The following is an 18,213-nucleotide window of genomic DNA, read 5'->3' on the forward strand; positions in this document are numbered from 1 at the left end:
CTACCTCTAGAGCATAGATAATCTCTCTACCTCAACACTACTGACATTTTGTTGGAAGTGTAGGCTGGCAGGGCGGGGGTGGAGGGGTCCTACAACACCACTATAGGGTGTCTAGCAGCACCCATGACCTCTGCCCACTAGATGCCAATAGCACTCCACCAGTATGACAACCAGAAATGTCCCTTGGACAAAACTGCCCCCAGTTGAGACTACTGCTCTATTTCTAAAACATTTCTCCCTAAAATACAGATAATTAAAATAATATTATGTATTTTAAATTTAAGGTTAGAGTAATTATTTTTTACCCTCAGATTTCTAGCCTTACAATTCCACTTTCCGTAAACTCTCAGAAAAATTTCTGGTACTCTTAATTGCTAAGAATAACTGATTATGATTTGAAATACTTTTATATTTTTACTTACTTTACCTCTACATGGCACTGTGGTTCAACTCAGTAGTTGCTTTAAGTAAAAAAATACTGAATGTTACAGTTTACCTTTTCTCCTCTTTTAAGAGCTTACGCAACTTTTCTGCACTTGTTTCTATTTTCTTTGTTTTCTGCTTTTCTTCCTTTTCAGCTTGTTTTTCTCTTAATTCCAAAGATTTCTTTTAGAACCCAGATATCGGAAAAAACCACACGTTAAAAATAGAAGAATGTTTAAAACCCAGTTTTCAAAAAACCACCCCCCCGCCACCAGAAATCAAATGTGGTATAATAAAATCAAATGTGGTATACCCAAATCACCACATATCCAGCAGTAAACAAGTTTTTTTACACATAAAAATTAATCATACAGGTGTTTGGCATCAATCATTGGAATAGCCAGAACAGTATTGAGGACCATATTGCAGTTGGTATTCCATGAAAAAAGGGGAAGCCATTGCATTGGTACCATTAACCCAGAGTGCAAGACAGGGGAAAAATAAATAAAAGTTATTTCAAAATTTAAACAGGACACAGATTGTAGAAATAAAATTCAAATACATTCCGTTTAGGTGAATTGAGGGAGGAATCACCATGTTCAAATACAAACCATTTAAAAAATAGCACAGCCCAGTTGGACGCATGATTACATAAGAAATCATTTTCCAGTTTGAGGATGGGGATGAGCAGCACCAGATGTCACAGACACAGCAGCAACGGTCCAATTCAGAAAAAAATGCATGAGAAAACATCATCATCAGTATTACAGGAAAAGACAGTTTAAAATATCTCTCAAAAAGATTTTTAGAATTAGCTCAATTACCGTAACATCACTGAATTTTGTAACCACCAGGAAAGCTCACTACAAGGACAGTACTCAAAACCACACACCAAATTTAGGCAATTAGAATTTTCTTAAAGGGCTATTTTTACTTTTGAGTACTAACAAATAAAAAAAGAGGCATTATGAAGCAATGTCAAACCCAATTAGGAAAAGCTATATTTAGAAAGAGACTTTTCATAATGCCGTAAGTAATCTAGAATAATTTTCCACAGAAGAAAGCTAAGTTTTGGCATTAGTTTCAAATATCACTAAATTTCTAAGAGGAAATAAAGAATCACCTGCATATATTTATGAAGTTTCTGCAAAGCATCCTCTGCATCTTTAAAAGTCTCATCCAAATCCAAAGCTTTCTTATAGTAACTTTCAGCATTTAAAAATTTTTCTTCTTCTTCTAACCTAAATTTGAGAAGAAGATTTAGCTTTTTTTGTAAAAATAAAAAGTCCTCAAGTATGCATATAGGTCTTGGGCTTAAAAGAGAGAACTTATTAGGAAAAAAATGTGTTTAGCAACTTACTTTCCAAATTGAATAATACCTAAACCATAGTTTTTTTACTATTTTTTTGGTAAATAGACCATGTAAAACCATATAGAACAGAATAAAACGAAACCAAACTCACAGATATAGGGACCAGATTGGTGGTTGCTAGGGGTGGGGTTGGGGGGGTGAGTGAAATGGGTGAAAGTGGTCAAAAGGTATAAATTTTCGGTTATGAGATTAAGTCTTGAAAATGTACAACATGGTGACTATAGTTTATAAAACTGTATTGTATATTTAAAAGCTGTTAAGATAAATCTTAATAGTTCTCATCACAATTAAACAAAATATTTGTAATTATGTGTGGTGATGGATGTTAACCAGACTTACTGTGGTAATTACTTTGCAATATATACATACAAGGCGGGGCAAAAGTAGGTTTACAGTCATTCATATAAAAATAATTAACAAATAATAATGCACAAATAACTTTTGTGTACTCACAACTGCAAACCTACCTTTGCCCCACCCTGTATTTTAAAGCATTACTTTGTACACCTGAAAGTAACATATTAAATGAGTTATATTTCAGTTTGAAAAACAAAATAAGCCCCTAAGTAAAACAAACAAACAAACAGGAATCCATTACTGGTAACTAAATCCATGCTGCGGGCCCAGCAATGGCATCCTACATAATAATAATAAAAGGCTGATATGCACATTGACTGAACAGCAGAATGACCGGTTGCTATGATGTGCACTGGCCACCAGGGGGCAGAAGCTCAATGCAGGAGCTGCCCCCTGGTGGTCAGTGCACTTCCATATGGGGAGTGCCACTCAGCCAGAGCTGGCCCATGGCCGGCCGGCGCAGTGGTGGTGGAAGTAGCCTCTCCCACCTCCGTGGCAGCACTAAGAATGTCCAACTAACGGTTTAGACCCGATCCCTTGGGGGCCTAAGCCTTTAGTCGGACATCCCCCGAGGGCTCCCTGTCTGCCAGAAGGATGTCTGACTGCAAGCTTAGGCCTGATCCCCCGGGGAGTGGGCCTAAGTTGACAGGTGGACATCCCCCAAGGGGTCCTGGACTGTGAATGGGCACAGGCCGGGCTGAGGGATCCCCGAGTGCACAAATTTTTGTGTACTGGGCCTCTAGTTTTAGTATAATGCATGATCAACTGATGCCCTCTGTAAATATAGTAGGATCTTGACCTTTACCACAGAATTACATTGGCTTTTGCTAGCAGTTTATGAAGAATTTTTCTTTCCATAGAAATATTTTCACAGAATATATCCTGTTAAGTTGGAAATATCAACACATACATGTATATCACAACTAGCCTGTAGATAGGATCATTATCAGATGATGCTCAAAAGTCTATGCTATGAAAAATCAGAATGAGAAAATTTGGTTATAAAGCAGTGAAAGGACTTTGCAAAATATTTTCAGTTTTCAAAGTAGGAAAAAGTAATTACTGTGAAACAAATTAAGAAAATCCCAATGGCTTCAATGGGATAACTTTTGTGACAGATGGAATGTGGGAAGGCACCAGTCAAAGACGATCAACATTATGGCTTATGGTAACTGGGTAGGTGGTGTTGCCATTCACTTAGTAAAAAGACACCAACATATGGGTAATAAGATAACCACACCTAAGTAGGTACTGGCTATCTACCTAGTCATAAAGTAAAAAGCTGCTCCAATCACATGGATCTAAGCAGAAGTTCACATGAGTTAACAAATACTGCAAAAATCTCAATTTGGAATTCTGGTATGATCATACAAACTGGAATGATCAGGCAAATTCATGAAAGAGAAAACAGATAATTCTATTTTAAAAATAGCAAAAAATGCTATTATAAACTTTTAAAATTACTAAAGTTGTTAGCAAATTACTTATACTTAAAATATATTCCTTCAAAATATTTTATAAATTAGGCCAGTCATTAAATCTTTACAATGCAATTCAGAAGAGTAACATAAGATATAGGGTTTTTTCTTAATAATTTGTTCTTCCATTTAATCTGGAGTTTGTGGATTTTATTGGACAGAGTAGAGCAAAAAACTGAATATAACAGTGAAACCTTATTCATAATTAACAACAGGAGCTCTCAATTCATATTTCTGGTATTTTTCTACTAAAATGATGAAATGAATTAGAAATTAAATTCTCTCTATTAAAATTTCTAGTGTATGTATGTCCAGGAAAAGAATATTTACCTAATTTCTTGTACCTTTACATTTACATGTAATGAGAATAGGCATTTAGGAAAAGAAACTCAAATCACTAAAATATATCCAATTAGACCAGTAATAAGAAAAAAATGACTAGAAAATTTAGAGGACTATACTTAAAAAACACTGTCAACCAAAATCGAAACTAAGAATGGTCTGAATTGAGTTAAAGATGTTATTTCCTTATATTAAGTTCAAGATCTTATAGTAGTTGGTTGAATAGTGGACCTATACTATAGAACAAAGTCTGACACTTACTGCCCTCCTCTTTCTACAAGTGTCTGGCACAGGTATTTTCTTGCATTCCTGTGAGTTGGACAGTTTTCCAATGCAAGTTCAAAATCTTCAATTGCTTTGTTCAGACTTCCTTTTGTTGCATATCTGGAGATACGAAACAAAGTAAGAAATTTATCTTGTGGGCTATGTATAAATCTTGTGCACATTCACCTTGTAAATATTCCTTAAAACCCACAATCCACTTACAATGCTCCACGAGCTACCAAAGCTTCCACATTTTGTTTGTCTATTTCCAGAGCCTTATTGTATTCATTCATAGCATCCACATGGCGCCCAACTTTAAAATAATCAACTCCAATCTTCACACTAAAAGGATAGTTATAAAGTATCACAAGCATTTCACAGAATATCAAAACAAAATGTTAGCACGGGTAAAATTTTAAAGCAAATCAAATTTGGCTAATATTTAGCCTTCCATACTCTCCAAATACCTAAAAGCATTCTGCCATTAGATAGTTTTGTAACACATTTTAGGAAATCTAGATATCAATATACCAATTCCTTTTGAAAAAAAAATTATGATGTTGGCTAAAACTTAAGTCTGTTAAGTTTACAACATAATACCATTTACACCTATAAGAAAGCTAATGTCAAAAACTCACTTTAATTCATTTATAAACAAACTTGGTCTTAATGATGACTTAAGAACTCTTGGCCTTACCCTAACCTTTTATGCCAGGTAATTCAATTGTTGAAAGACAAAATCTTCATACCATTTTAAAGCCCAAGATGCAGACTGTTTCTTTCTTAATGCAGAAGCAAAATCGTCTTCAGAGAAATTTTTGCTATTAAGAAAAATAATTCAAACCATATAAATACTTTTTTTGTAATTATAGTTCACTGCCTGACAGATAACAAAAACTCAACACTGAAAAAGTGAATCCCAAGCAAGAAACCTGTATTCCATTTACAAAATAATTTTCCTGAACTCTCAGCAATGACCATTATTCTTAGACATTATTTTTCTTTAGGGTATACATAAAGTTCTTATAAATGTTCTAAATCTTTCTCTATTTGGTCACCTGGTACAATTCTAATTATTGATAAGAGACTTAGTTCCAGAAGAAGGCAGGATCACCTAGTTCATTCAACCTTTGTCATACTGCTGCCACTAGGCTTAGTATAGTTGAATATGTCCCTCAATTATGTCACTTTGGAGTTCCACACCATTCAATACCTTACCACTTAATAAATAATACTGATTTACTGTACCTTTGTAGGCCTCTCATTAAAGATGGTGGATTAGATTCATCTATTCCTAATTTTCCTAGGAGGAATTCAACTACTCCTGGGTTAGCAAATCCCAAGGAACTTTGCATAATATTGTCATAGGATTCCAAAGAATTGCTATTTAGTTCAACACTCCTCCTTAAGAAAAACAAAAACAAAAAATGAAAACAAAAAATAATTAGCATGTCCACTTCTGTTAGATAAAATTATCGCATGGGGTTTAAATACTCATACTATAATTTGTACATGAAAGTGTGGCAATATCATGACTGGGTTCCTTTTATCAAGTTTGAAGAAATTTAAGGGTATAAAAATATAATGAACATACTTTGAAATAAGAGAAACTGAAATTTTACTTTGTTGTTAGAAGTTGGACAAAATTTGCTATTTTTTAAGTCAAGAAACCGTTTTAATGTAGAAAAATTACCTGTAGTACAAAGGAAGCTCTTCAGAACTAATTACACCTAATTTAATACCGGATAGGTGCGGTGGAAGAGATGAGCTATACAGAGATACTGCAAGCTTTTCATGATATCTGTCAATATCCTTGATTCCAGCTTAAAAAATAAGAAAACTAAGCTGATTAGCAAGAAAATGCAAACAAAAATCCTTTCAAACACTATTCTTACTAAACTACATTTTCAAAATTAACTTATAAAATCTGACAAATGTTACTTTTCTATTAATATGATGAAATTGATCACCTCGAATGATATCACCAGTTTGGTAATACGATAAAGGATCCCCATGGTTACTGTGAGAAGGCACATCTCTTAATGGACAAAGAGCCTGCAATGAGAAGTATTTTAAAACAACAGACTTCCTATTCATTGGTGAAAAAGGTCTTATTTTATCCTACTTGTTCAGTATAAATGGCTAATAGTTGATATAACCTTAAAAAAAATCAACTAGCATCCTAAAGTCTAAATTTAAGTAAGGATTTAAATTCTAAGTCATTTCTGTGTCCAAACACTATTAAACAAGTTTTTTGAGTCAGTTCAAAATCTAAAATCTCATAAAATTTGCAATTAGTTTTAGGAACCAAGTATGAGTGTGGATGATAAAGCAAAGAGATATTTTGCACTTGTTAGAAATGAAACGAAAATTTGTCTAGTGTGAGAATTCCAATGAAAATGAAATGTGAACTCTCCAAAGTGTATGCCTGCTATTCAGTCTGTGATATCTCCTGCTTTTCTTCATTTTCATCTGCCTTGATAGACAGCAAATAACAAAACCTTTTAAAGTGACACATTATTTCAAATTCAGGACTAGTTATCTCAGGCAAAGTCTCTCATAATATATACATCACAATCAATTACTGCAAAGACATAAAAAGGTCAGGAATTTTTTTCTAAATTATCCATATGCAAGTACATAATGCCAAATACTAAGAACATGTTCAGCTAGAAAAAAAATAAGCCCAAATACCAATCAATCTCACCATACCCATCGACATCTGTTGTAACATCTGAAAAAGGACCCCACCCCTGCCAACCAAGGAGACCAAAAAACTCCCAAAACCAGAAATGGAGGAGTAACTCTTTCACTGCTAAGAATTTTTTTAAAAAAGAAAATGGTACTTTTTCTCCAATTAAGATATTTAATTCTCAAAAACTGTCAGCAGGGTACACTGAAGTACAGCTGGATGCAAAGACCTAATTCTTTCTTTTATTGCTTTCAGGTTCTTTCTCTTCTTTTTCCCATCACCATTTATCCCCTCGATGCCCTCTTCCCCCCACCCCCACCCCCAATCACCACACTGAGTTCTCTCTCGTCGTCCTCAATCAATCCAGTCCTCTGGCCCTCCATCAGAGCTGTCTGCTTGCTCTCTCTGAGTCTGTCTATATTTTGTTTGGTAGGTCAGCTTGTTCATTAAATTCCACATATGCAGCCCTAGCCGGTTTGGCTCAGTGGGTAGAGAATCCGCCTGTGGACTGAAAGGTTCAGGGTCCATTCCAAGGGCACATACCTGTGTTGTGGGCTCGATCCCCTGTAGGGGGCGTGCAGGAGGCAGCCGATCAATGATATTAAAAAAAAATTCCACATATACAAAACAATAATTCTTTCACTGAAGCGACTCAAAAACAGAAGCAATCAAGTGACTGAAAAATTACCTGTGGTACAAAGGAACTGAATATGTCCCTCAATTACGCCACTTTGGAGCTCCACAACATTCAATACCTTACCACTTAATAAATAATACTGATTTACTTACTGTGATTTCCAAGTGAGATATATCTCTCATGATGCCACTGCCCAAACAAATCAACACCATGAAAAACCCAAATTCCCGAATGGAACTAATTCTTCCAATCACTATATCTCCACGCTCAATATCTCGGAAAAACAGCTCTCTCCGATCCATACTAGGTATGTCCATGAACTGCTCTAAAGGTGGCATGACTGCATAACAATCTGAAAAAAATAATTTACAAAATCACCAACCCTAGTTTTTGTGTTCTGTTTTATCTGAATGAAGTACTGTTAAAAAGAAAAATAACGGCAATCAAAAGATATTTTAAGACTCGGCCCACCTTCACCGTCTTCATGAACTTCAGAAGTTGCAGGTGCATCTGATTTCCACGAAAGTGCAAAAAGCAGATCCGCCTTTTTGGAAATGAATTTTTGGATTTCAGCGTTGTCGACTCTCTTCTCTTTCCTTAAAACAACGACAACAGAATTTATGGAGACTAACTTATCTGCAAAACCTTTTAGGACGTCCAAGCATCTGCTCCAGGCTTGCATCGCCCAAGCGGGTCCATCCTCAATTCCAGCCCACATATCCTCCGAGAAGAAGGTTGAACCCTCACCGGCCAGTCGGTTGCTGGAGGGCGGGGAAGCGACAAGAGCGATGCCCGCAGCCCCAGATACGAAAGCCCGAGGGGTTTTAGCTCGAGAACCCGCGCCTCTGCTGGGCAATTTCCAGGGAAATACAAGTTTAGCCCGCCTTCCGCGGGACCCTCGAGGACACCAGACGCGCGGGCCCTCCGCCATCGGACCCTCCGCCACCCAGCGCTGTCTCCACGGCTCCGCTCCTTCTGGACTCGGCGGCCCGGCTGCTGCGGCCGCGGAGCCCCGGGCTGGGTCCCCTCCCCCGCCTGGGAGCGTCGGCGAGATTTCCTTACCGGCCTGGCCCCGGCGGCTGGGGCGGCGGGCCCCGGGCAGGCTCGGCCGCCGACCCCAGGAGGCTCCGGAAGTGCGGGTTGTCCTGCTGTTCGCTACGGAGCAAGGACAGCAAGGACGGCCCGTGGTAATTGAGCGACTGCCGCAGAAGGTCGCGGTCCATGGCTGGAGTGTGCAGGGCTCCACGACCCCCGCGCCCACTACTCGAGCCCCCTGGTCCCAAGGCCGAGCCAGCGGCCCGGAAGCCGCCGGAAGCACGCGTCACAGGCCCTCGGAGTTGCCTCCCGGAAGTACTTCGTCGCCGGCGGAGTGCCGGCGCCTAAGCGTCGGTCTCGCGGAATTGAGCGCGACTACGGAAGCCGGAAGGATTGGGCCGAGCGTTTCCTGAGCGAAGGGAGGGCTGGCTGCGGCTCCGAGGTAGTGCTGTGTGTGACAAGTGTACTTTTTAAAAATTCCGTGCTGTTATTCTCACACCGCAGTGACCCCAGCTCTAATCTCGGCTAAGTAATAATTCGTCCGTTAATTTAGTGGAGACGCGTCTAAGAGTGCAAGTGCCCCAAAAGGTGAGAACTCCAAAGGAGTTACAAAGGTTCTTCCCCTCCAGTACTCGCTGGATCAGTCACTACCTATGGCTCAGGCGTAACCACAGTGAAACGAATGCGCCGGGAGCTCTCCTATAGGCTACAGGGCAGAAGAAAGAAAAGCAGATTTATTAAGCACTGAGATTGTGTCCTCCGTCCACAGCCCACTCACTGTTAGCTATTTTAGCGTTAACTTAAAGCCAGAATGACTTTAATGCCTGAACACATGCACACATGCTTTGTTTTGCATTTTATCTAAGTGATTTCTCAAAATGTAGTGACCAGAAGATTTACTTATAGCAGTGGTTCTCAACCTTGGCTGCACATTAGAATTACCCGGGAATCTTTTTAAAATCCTTATTTCTGGGCCTCATCCTCCGGAAATTCTGTTTCTTTGTTATGGGGTACGGCCACAACATTAGTAACAAAGAAACAGAATTTCCGGAGGATGAGGCCCAGAAATCAGGATTTTAAAAAGATCCCCGGGTGATTTTAATGTGCAGCCAAGGTTGAGAACCACTGACTTACGGTGTTGTGTACACTAAAGTAAATAAGTTGTTTTTTTTCTTCTTTTCTTTTTTTGTAATTCAACTGATTTTCAAAGGTAATTGTGACCTATTGACAAGAACCTAACCACTGTATCTCATGTACTCTCATTTAAGACATTGAGGACACAGGCCCAGAGAATCTCAGTAAACTGATCAGTGTCATGTAGCTGGTAAGTGGTAAAGTTAGGATTCCAACTTAACAGACTCTTCACAAGCAGAGTTGCTGGAGAGTAAATTTATTGTATGGAATATGGGTGGAGAACCTTTTTTCTGCCAAGGGCCATTTGGATATTTGTAACATCATTCCTGGGCCATACAGAATTATCAACTTAAAAATTAGCCTCTTACATTTGGTCAAACTTCTAATTAACTCACCCCTAAGGCCTTGTCAGGACCAGATGAAATGATTTCGAGGGCCTTATACCGGCCACAGGCCGGATGTTCCCCATCCCTGATATAGAAAGACTATAATTTTGAGAGTAAGTTTTATTTCAATATAAATTTGTTGGATAGCTCATTTGGTTAGAACATCGTCCCAATATGCCAAGGTTGTAATAGCTTACTTGGTCAGGGCACATAACAAGAATCAACCATTGAATGCATAAATAAATGGAGCAACAATTCTCGTCAACAAAAATATCTATTATTATGTTAACATCTAAAGATATTCTTGAACATTTTCTTAAAACGGGTACACTTGATTTCATTCCTAAGTACATAGTGCAAGATGTTTAGATTACACATTTGCTAACCATTTAAAGTAGTTATCTGTATTCTGTTTAAAGTTCTTATTCAGGGTCACCCAGAATTTATGCAAGGAAGAATGAAGAATACTAAATGGAAAATACGGCTAGATCAGCCCAAAATCCATATTCATTTTTAAAGAAATAACTTAAACTATGAGCTCTTCTGATAAGGGTTGGTATATCTTTATCCAGTAGTCTTTGTTTGAAGGGATCCCATCACCTTATCTTTTTATTTTTCATATCACAGACCTCAAGAGAAAAAATTGTCAGTTTAATATTTATCCACTTGAGGGTGCCATAAGATCATGTAGGTATAAAATTGTCTAAGGTTTACCAGAACACCTACTGCCAACTAAACAAGGATTTGTAACTTACCATATAGAATCATTTTAAGATAGTTGTGTCTCTTACACCTCCATTTTTTAGTTACTTGTAAATGTCTTGAGGATATTATTTTAATGTAAATCAGTTCATATTTCACTGTCTAGGATTGATTATCTCAGTAATTTTGAATTAATTTTTCCAAGAGAAAAGATCACTGTACAACACCAGGGCAGAGAATGGGTCAGTTGTTGGTGCATTTATATCGTAATCCATGTACCATGAACAACATACATGACGCTTCCAGAGATGTGCAATGCTTGACTACATGCAGCGGCCACCTGCAGTGCCATTCTCAGCCAGCCATTTTCCCCATGTTTTTCTTTGTTTACATAAAGGATTTGGAAATAATATGAGGATATTTTAGAACAAATTCATTCTGATTGTTGAAAATACAGTTTAAAGATACTCACATGGAGCATTATTTCAGGTATTTTGTCATGACTGCTTATAAAGATTCAAATTTACAAGCTTCTTAGAGTCCCATTCTGTGGTAATGCCTGAGAATACTATTGTCAGGGAATGTGTCAGGATTATAACCAAGAAAAATTGAGTTTAATTGATGCTAAATAAATGGTATTTCTTGTCGCTGCATTCTAGGTTGGTTTGATAACCATATTTTAATGCAATGTGGACATTTCTTTGAGAAAGAGTGATTGATACTTTTTAATTATTAAACAGTAACTCCTTTTTATTTTATTGATGACAGAACCAAAGGAGAATTTCGAAACGAGGAATGTATCATTGGTTTCGTTTATTGCTCTCCTCCATGGGGAGATCCAGCATATCTGTGTAAATATTTAACTTTGATCCTACTCACTTTAGGTATCACATTTGCTTATTGGCAGACATAGAGTGGTCAAATTTCCAAATACAATTGTTTCAATTAATGAATTTACTCAGCAAATATTTGTTGAGGGTTAGACACTGTTTCAGATGTTAGGGATAAAATAGTAAAAAAATACACCAAGATTCCTGCCTTCAGGGACCTTACATACTGGCCATGAGCAATAATCATAGTAAGTAAGTGATATATTATATTAGAAGATGATAAATCCTATAGAAAAAGAAGTAAATTAGGGGAAGGGGCATTGGAAGTACAGAAGGTTTTAAAATAGAATGCTCAGGGCAGGTCTCATTGAGAAGATGACATTTGAGCAAAACATTAAGGAGGTAAAGGAGTTAATCATTCAGCCAATTTGGGAGAAAAGAGTTCCAGGCAGAGGGAACAGTCAGTACTAAGGTCCTAAGGCAAAAAGGTATTGAGGAACCACAAGGAAGATTGGCAGAAACAGCATGGAAGTGCAGGGTTTGTAGGCTATTGGAGGAACTGGGCTTTCACTCTTAGTGAAATGGGAGTCAATACAGGATTTTATATATATTCTCCATATATGTTATATATTATATATTATATACATTTATAAATATACTGATAACTGCTGTTTTTGAAGCAGTTTTCAAAGATTTTTTAAAACTTTCTTAAAGTGGAAGTCCAATATATAAAACAAATAATGAACTATTCTTGTTGAATCAGTGACAAGAAGATACGGAAGTAGGTTACAGAATATATGGGGCAAAATTGCCAGACACTGTGGGCAGGGGTTCTGGGACGTTCTATGCACATACTAGTAGACAGCTGGAGAGGTACCTTTAAGGAATATCTCAGACTTGTTAACAGATTACTTCTTCAGACAGGTTTCAATATCATTGATTATGTTTTAACCTGCTATAATCATATTCTAATCATTTTTCTCTATGTCTACACATAGTCACTCTGGAATTGTGAATTTCTCAAACTCTCCATGCATATGCGTGTGCGCGCGCACACGCACACACACACACACACACACACACACACACTTCTGCTTATATCCATTTTCATAGATGGTATTCTTTTGCATTATGCTTTGATCCTTCCTAATAAATTCACTATAAACCCCATTATGACCTGGTCTCCAAATATCCTGTCTCATTTTTAAAACTATCCATCAGTTATCGGGATTCAATTCTACAGTCTAGAGATTTTTCTGATATTTTAAAAATACTTCAAGTTTTCCCCAGTTCAGAATATTCATTTGCTGTTTTCTGATATATTCTTCCCTCTCTTTTATTTTCTTTTTATCTTCAGGTGTCAGCCTAAAGGTGACCTCTTCTATCCCACAGCACTCCATTTATTTCCATCATAACAGGTATCATAATTTATTTTCTTACTGATTATCTGTCTTCCCCACTAAAATACAAGGTCCAGAAGTAAAGGCCATGTCTGTCTTGCTCATGACTCAGCACTCAGTAACTAGTTCAGTATCTGGAACATATCGGATACTAAATAAATATGTTTGGGTGGATAAATGACAATGTACAAATATTAATATGTAGATATCACACTTAGAGTGAGGATGACACATATAAGTCACATACTGGTATATGTCAAGCAAAGCTTAATTAACTGGGCTGCATGTAAGGGGACTTGTAAATAAATTCCAGTTTTGGGCAGTGGGACCATGTCTTGGCTTGGGAGGTAGTTATGGCAAATAAAATATGTCATTTGGAAATTACAGCAACAGACAAATGGTGGTATTCCAAAAAAGTAGTCCATGTTGTTGATTCACCTTGGATTAAAAGTGCTTTCTGGATGGTTGCAGGGAGCATGGTAATGCAATTCCAGAAGCAGATGGGATGATTTTCTTTTTTAAACTGTAAAGGTATTTTTTTCCTTTGAGCTCAAATATGAGTTAAATTATGTGACAGCTAAAAAAGCAAATGTAATTTTCTCTCTTTCTCCCTTTATTTTTCATCTCTCCTGGCTTACATTTTTTTTGTCTTTTATCTTTTAATTGTTGTTGATCTCATTGTATCTGGGACAGTTTCTGTGGAGTTCTGTGCAATTTGGAATATATATGTATATTTGGTATATTAATCAGGATTATGCAGGGGGAAAAACCAGTAGGAAGATGTGTGTGTGTTTGTGTGTGTGTGTGTGTGTGTGTGTGTGTAAGGAGATGTGTATTAAGAAATTGGTTCATGTGATTATGGAAGCTGGCAAGTCCAAAATCTGCAGGGTGAGCTGGCAGGCTGGAAACCCAGGAAAGGCTGATTTTGCAGTTCACATCTGAAGGCCATCTGTTGGCAGAATTCCCATTGCTCCAGAGAGGTTGGTCTGTTGTTTTTATTCAGGCCTTCAACTGATTGAATGAGGCCCAACCACATTGTGGAGGGCATTCTGCTTTGCTCAAAATCCACCAATTTAAATCTGACTCTTACCCCAAAACACCCTCCCAGAAATATCCAGAGTAATGTTTGACTACATATCTGGGCACCATGGCCCAGCCAAGTTGACACATAAAATTAACCATCACAATTGTGGTGTACTTTAATGCCACGTTTTAAGACACTGAAGCTTATTTGGAGCAGTACAAACCATGATGGCAAAGCAACTGGAGACCATATTATATGAGGAGCAGCTGAAGAGACCGGGAATGTTTAGAAATTTTGCATCGTTCAGTCTACTGGGTTCCACACTTGTATCATACCCAGTGTCTTTCTGAGTTGAATCATTACTTCTTACTTAGAGTTGTAATGTGAATTGTAGACATTTCATTGTCTTTTGGTTTGGAATTGCTTTAATTTCAGTTGTTAATGTATTTTCTAAGCTTGTGATGCTTTTACTTTGCTCTGTCCAAGATCTAGAGCTTAAGGAGATTTCATATCTACCATGGTGATTTCTGTAAAATTCCATGTTGAACACTGAGTAAAAATTATCTCCCATTTTGCAAGAGTCATTGACTCCAGATGACTTCCTTTTTTGAGCTATAAACATCACTCCAAAACCCTAGCAGCCTAGGGCTTTGCTGTTAACCACTTCATGTCCATATCTGTGGCCACATTTCAACTACTTCCCCAATAATAACAAACAAAACCAAACCTAATTTAGTTAGGAAAGATTTTTTTTTCTGTGACCATTAGAAAAATGGCTGGTGATCCAGAATTTATTATGTTCATTTTTATTGGCATCATGGTGACTAGCATGAATATGAGAACTGTAATTCATTCATTCACCTGTTTATTGAGTGTCTATTTGTGCCAAGCACCTGTAAGTGCTTGGAGTTCAGTGATGAACAAGTCATAGAAACATCCTAATTGAAAAAAAAAGATAGCATGAATGGTTATTGTTGATGTTTGGTTTTTATCCTGATGAATTTTTCATAATTCTATACCTATAGACTTAGATATGAAAGAAAAATGGATTATTATTATTTTTTTAGCTTTTATCAGTTCCACAGATAAAAGAACTGGTACCCTTGTTAAAATTTAAAGATTTAGAGAAGAATCAAATTCACAATAGTATAATATAATTTCACAATAACAAATACTATCACATTGATTATCTGTATAATTAAAAATTTTCCAGCCTTTGCAATTGGCTCTTATTTCTGGCCAAATTAAAGATAACTTATATCCTGACCAAAGAGTCTCTGTAGCAAGAAATTAATTAGTGGCATAGAACTCAATCAAATACATGTTTATATCATTTACTTGGAAATTTGTGTTATGGAATTAACACAAACCCCTTTCCCAGTATTCATGGAGAGAGTTGAATTTTAAGTGTTCTTATGATAGATTCTATTAAGAAGATTAAGCACAAATATGTTTTATACAAGAAATACTAAGTGGATTGACAGCATATTGCTGCTGAAATTTTCTGGTCAAATTCTGTGTTTATATATATACTTTTTTTTCAAATGTTGATGCCTTGCTTTGTCTCAGAACTCATGTGAGACTTTCTAGCGTGCTTATACGCCCTTTAAATTTTCCTGAAACTCTATCATAATTGTTCATTTTAGCTTCTCCTAAGTTCCATGCAAGAACCACATGACACACTTTGTTCTTGTTCTAAGGCTAGCCTTACCACATCCCAACTAGAGTCTTGGAGGAAACCATGAAAATTCTTTTAGATCTTCCTCACTGTAGCCTCTGTTTACCCTCTTTGTAGTGCATTATGTTTTATTTTCCCAAGGCCATCCCGTGTGTAAACCCCAGCTCCCTATCTCGTCTTTGACTGTAGGCTTCTATATTATTAAAGTCTGATACTCTTCAATTTTATTAGAAAAGAGAAGTTAATCTGTTCTTTTTTCTCCAGGAAGTTGCTTTTCCTTTATTCTCCAAGAAATAATGTTTAGATCTCACCTTCCTGTCTCCAGGTAAATTCTCTTTTGTCATATTTTGTAAATCAGTCTTCTAGCCCTGTCTCTCTACATTGCATATCTAGATAATGGTTACTATAGTAGTGATACAATTTGACTCTACAATATAGTTTATGTATCTATGAAAATTGAGGATAAGGTATGACAGTATGATTTATTATTTTTTTCTTGTCAAAATAATTACATGGAGATCTTCTCACTTGGGTATAATCATAGAAGGATACTCATTATCTTAGGGCTTGCCAGCAATAGTAGATATTGAGAAAATCAAAAGCCCTGACTTTTACTTTCAGCAATGACTGATTAACTTGTGCTAGACTGACCCTTCCATAATAAACACTCTCCTCCCTCCTGGACAAAATATATGAAACAAGTATTTTCAGACATTGTATAACAGGTAATGCAGGGATGCAGTGTCTGAGAGAAGGGAATTAAGGTAGATATGCCCTACAATTGCCTAGTGCTTTGGCTGGAGGCACTTACTATACAATGGTGCACAGAGGTGGAACTCAGAGTATGGCCACCTTGCTGAGCAAGAAGATAAATATGAGAGTTTAGAAGGGGTAAGCACCTGGAATATATGGGGCAGGGGACCAAAGAGGAGGGAGCTAATCAGGAAAAGAAAGCCATAAATTTGCATAGTTTTCCCTTAGAGTATTTGACTAAATAGTAAACTATACATGTGTAGGGTGAGACCAGACAGAGACCAACTACAGGGAAGCTGTATGCTGAACAACCATCAGAGTTTTACAGCGTTGGAAGATGTTTGAATTCTGATCAGCTAGGATTATAAAGGCCTGTTACACTGAGGGAATTCAATAGGGACTCCCCAAAAGGCTATACTTATAGTTTTAGTCCTAAGAAGGAGGGATAAACTAGCCCTAGAGTAAAGTGCATTGTAGACTCATCTTAATAAAGTTGAAAAAGAAACTTCAGAATGATCAGGTTAATCTCCAAGAAAATTAATTGCCTGCCAGAACAAATCTCAACTCCTTTTAATGAAACATAGAAAAACCACTCAACAATAAAATTCACTGTCCAATATCCATAAAAAATTACTAGACATGCAATGTGACCCATAGTCAGGTGAAAAATTCTTTAATAGAAACAGACCTAGAAATGACAGACATGATGGGACTAACAGATAAGGACTTTTAAAGCAGCAATCTATATATATAAAAGGCTAAGTGTCTGTCCATCCGACCAGTGGCTATGATGCGCACTGACCACCAGGGGGCAGACGCTCAATGCAGGAGTGCCATGATGTGCACTGGCCATCTCTCTATATAAAAGCCTAATATGCAAAGTGTTCCCTTGGGAGTTCGACAGAACGGGAGTTCATTTCTCACTATGATGTGCACTGACTACCAGGGGGTGGTGCGGAATGAAGGAAGGCCCCAGCTGGCAGCTGGCAGGTGGGGAAGGGAGGCCCCGGCCGGCAGCCACCAAGGACCCTACCTGTGCATACATTTTGTACACTGGGCCTCTAGTTTAAAAATAAATGGCACTGTGGACCTGGCATCAACAAACCAACACTCGGCTCCCCCCAAGTGGGACACAGGCCCCGCCACCCCCCCAGAGCGACACCTCACCAAATTGCACCACCCCAGAGCGACACCTCACCAAATCGCCAATGCTGCCAAGACCCCATGGCGCAAAATGCGCACACAGCCCAGCCCAGCTTGGAAATGGTGGCTGTGGGCGCCGGGTAATGACTTCATGTAGCAATGCCCTGCTTCCTCTCCCTAGTGACTAGCCTCCTTGGAGTTTCTTCAGCCCAGGAAAACCGGCTTGCTTTTTAGCCGGGTGCAAACATTTTACAATTTAACCAAATATTTGTAAAGCATTTCACATGCCTCATCTCATTTGATCCTCACAGAAGTCCTGGAGTAGGTAGATAGGACGCTTGGTAGAATCCTTTTTTCTTTTCATTAGCTGGAAAACGGAGATTTAGAAAGTTTAGAAACTTGACCTGACTGAAAATAAGAAATGGTGGAACTTGAAAATGACTTCAGGTTTTCTCACTGTGCAAACACTGCTTCAGTTAAATATTTAACCCTTTGTTCTCCCTGCGTGATCTACAATAATAATCTGCTTCGTGTTGATATTTACTGCTGTGTTGCTGACAATT

The 18,213-nt window shown here is 37.8% G+C and overlaps 1 protein-coding gene across 1 annotated transcript in view; it reads right to left on the reverse strand.

The window, feature by feature from the left end:
* The window catches only part of TTC14 (tetratricopeptide repeat domain 14), a 10,907-nt gene extending 1,981 nt beyond the window's left edge, over positions 1 to 8,926 (reverse strand). The window contains exons 1-11 of the mRNA XM_006770018.2: positions 8,628 to 8,926; positions 8,037 to 8,161; positions 7,718 to 7,917; positions 6,207 to 6,291; positions 5,930 to 6,059; positions 5,485 to 5,640; positions 4,986 to 5,057; positions 4,459 to 4,578; positions 4,234 to 4,356; positions 1,547 to 1,664; positions 497 to 606 (exon numbers count right to left, since the gene is read on the reverse strand). Coding sequence (XP_006770081.1) covers positions 497 to 606; positions 1,547 to 1,664; positions 4,234 to 4,356; positions 4,459 to 4,578; positions 4,986 to 5,057; positions 5,485 to 5,640; positions 5,930 to 6,059; positions 6,207 to 6,291; positions 7,718 to 7,917; positions 8,037 to 8,161; positions 8,628 to 8,788 — 1,400 coding nt within the window. The 5' untranslated portion in view covers positions 8,789 to 8,926. The remainder of the gene's footprint in view (positions 1 to 496; positions 607 to 1,546; positions 1,665 to 4,233; positions 4,357 to 4,458; positions 4,579 to 4,985; positions 5,058 to 5,484; positions 5,641 to 5,929; positions 6,060 to 6,206; positions 6,292 to 7,717; positions 7,918 to 8,036; positions 8,162 to 8,627) is intronic.
* Between the last annotated feature and the right edge of the window lie 9,287 nt (positions 8,927 to 18,213).

The sequence above is a fragment of the Myotis davidii genome, unplaced genomic scaffold (genome assembly GCF_000327345.1).
Source record: "Myotis davidii unplaced genomic scaffold, ASM32734v1 scaffold123, whole genome shotgun sequence".
NCBI classification, from domain to species: Eukaryota; Metazoa; Chordata; class Mammalia; order Chiroptera; family Vespertilionidae; genus Myotis; species Myotis davidii.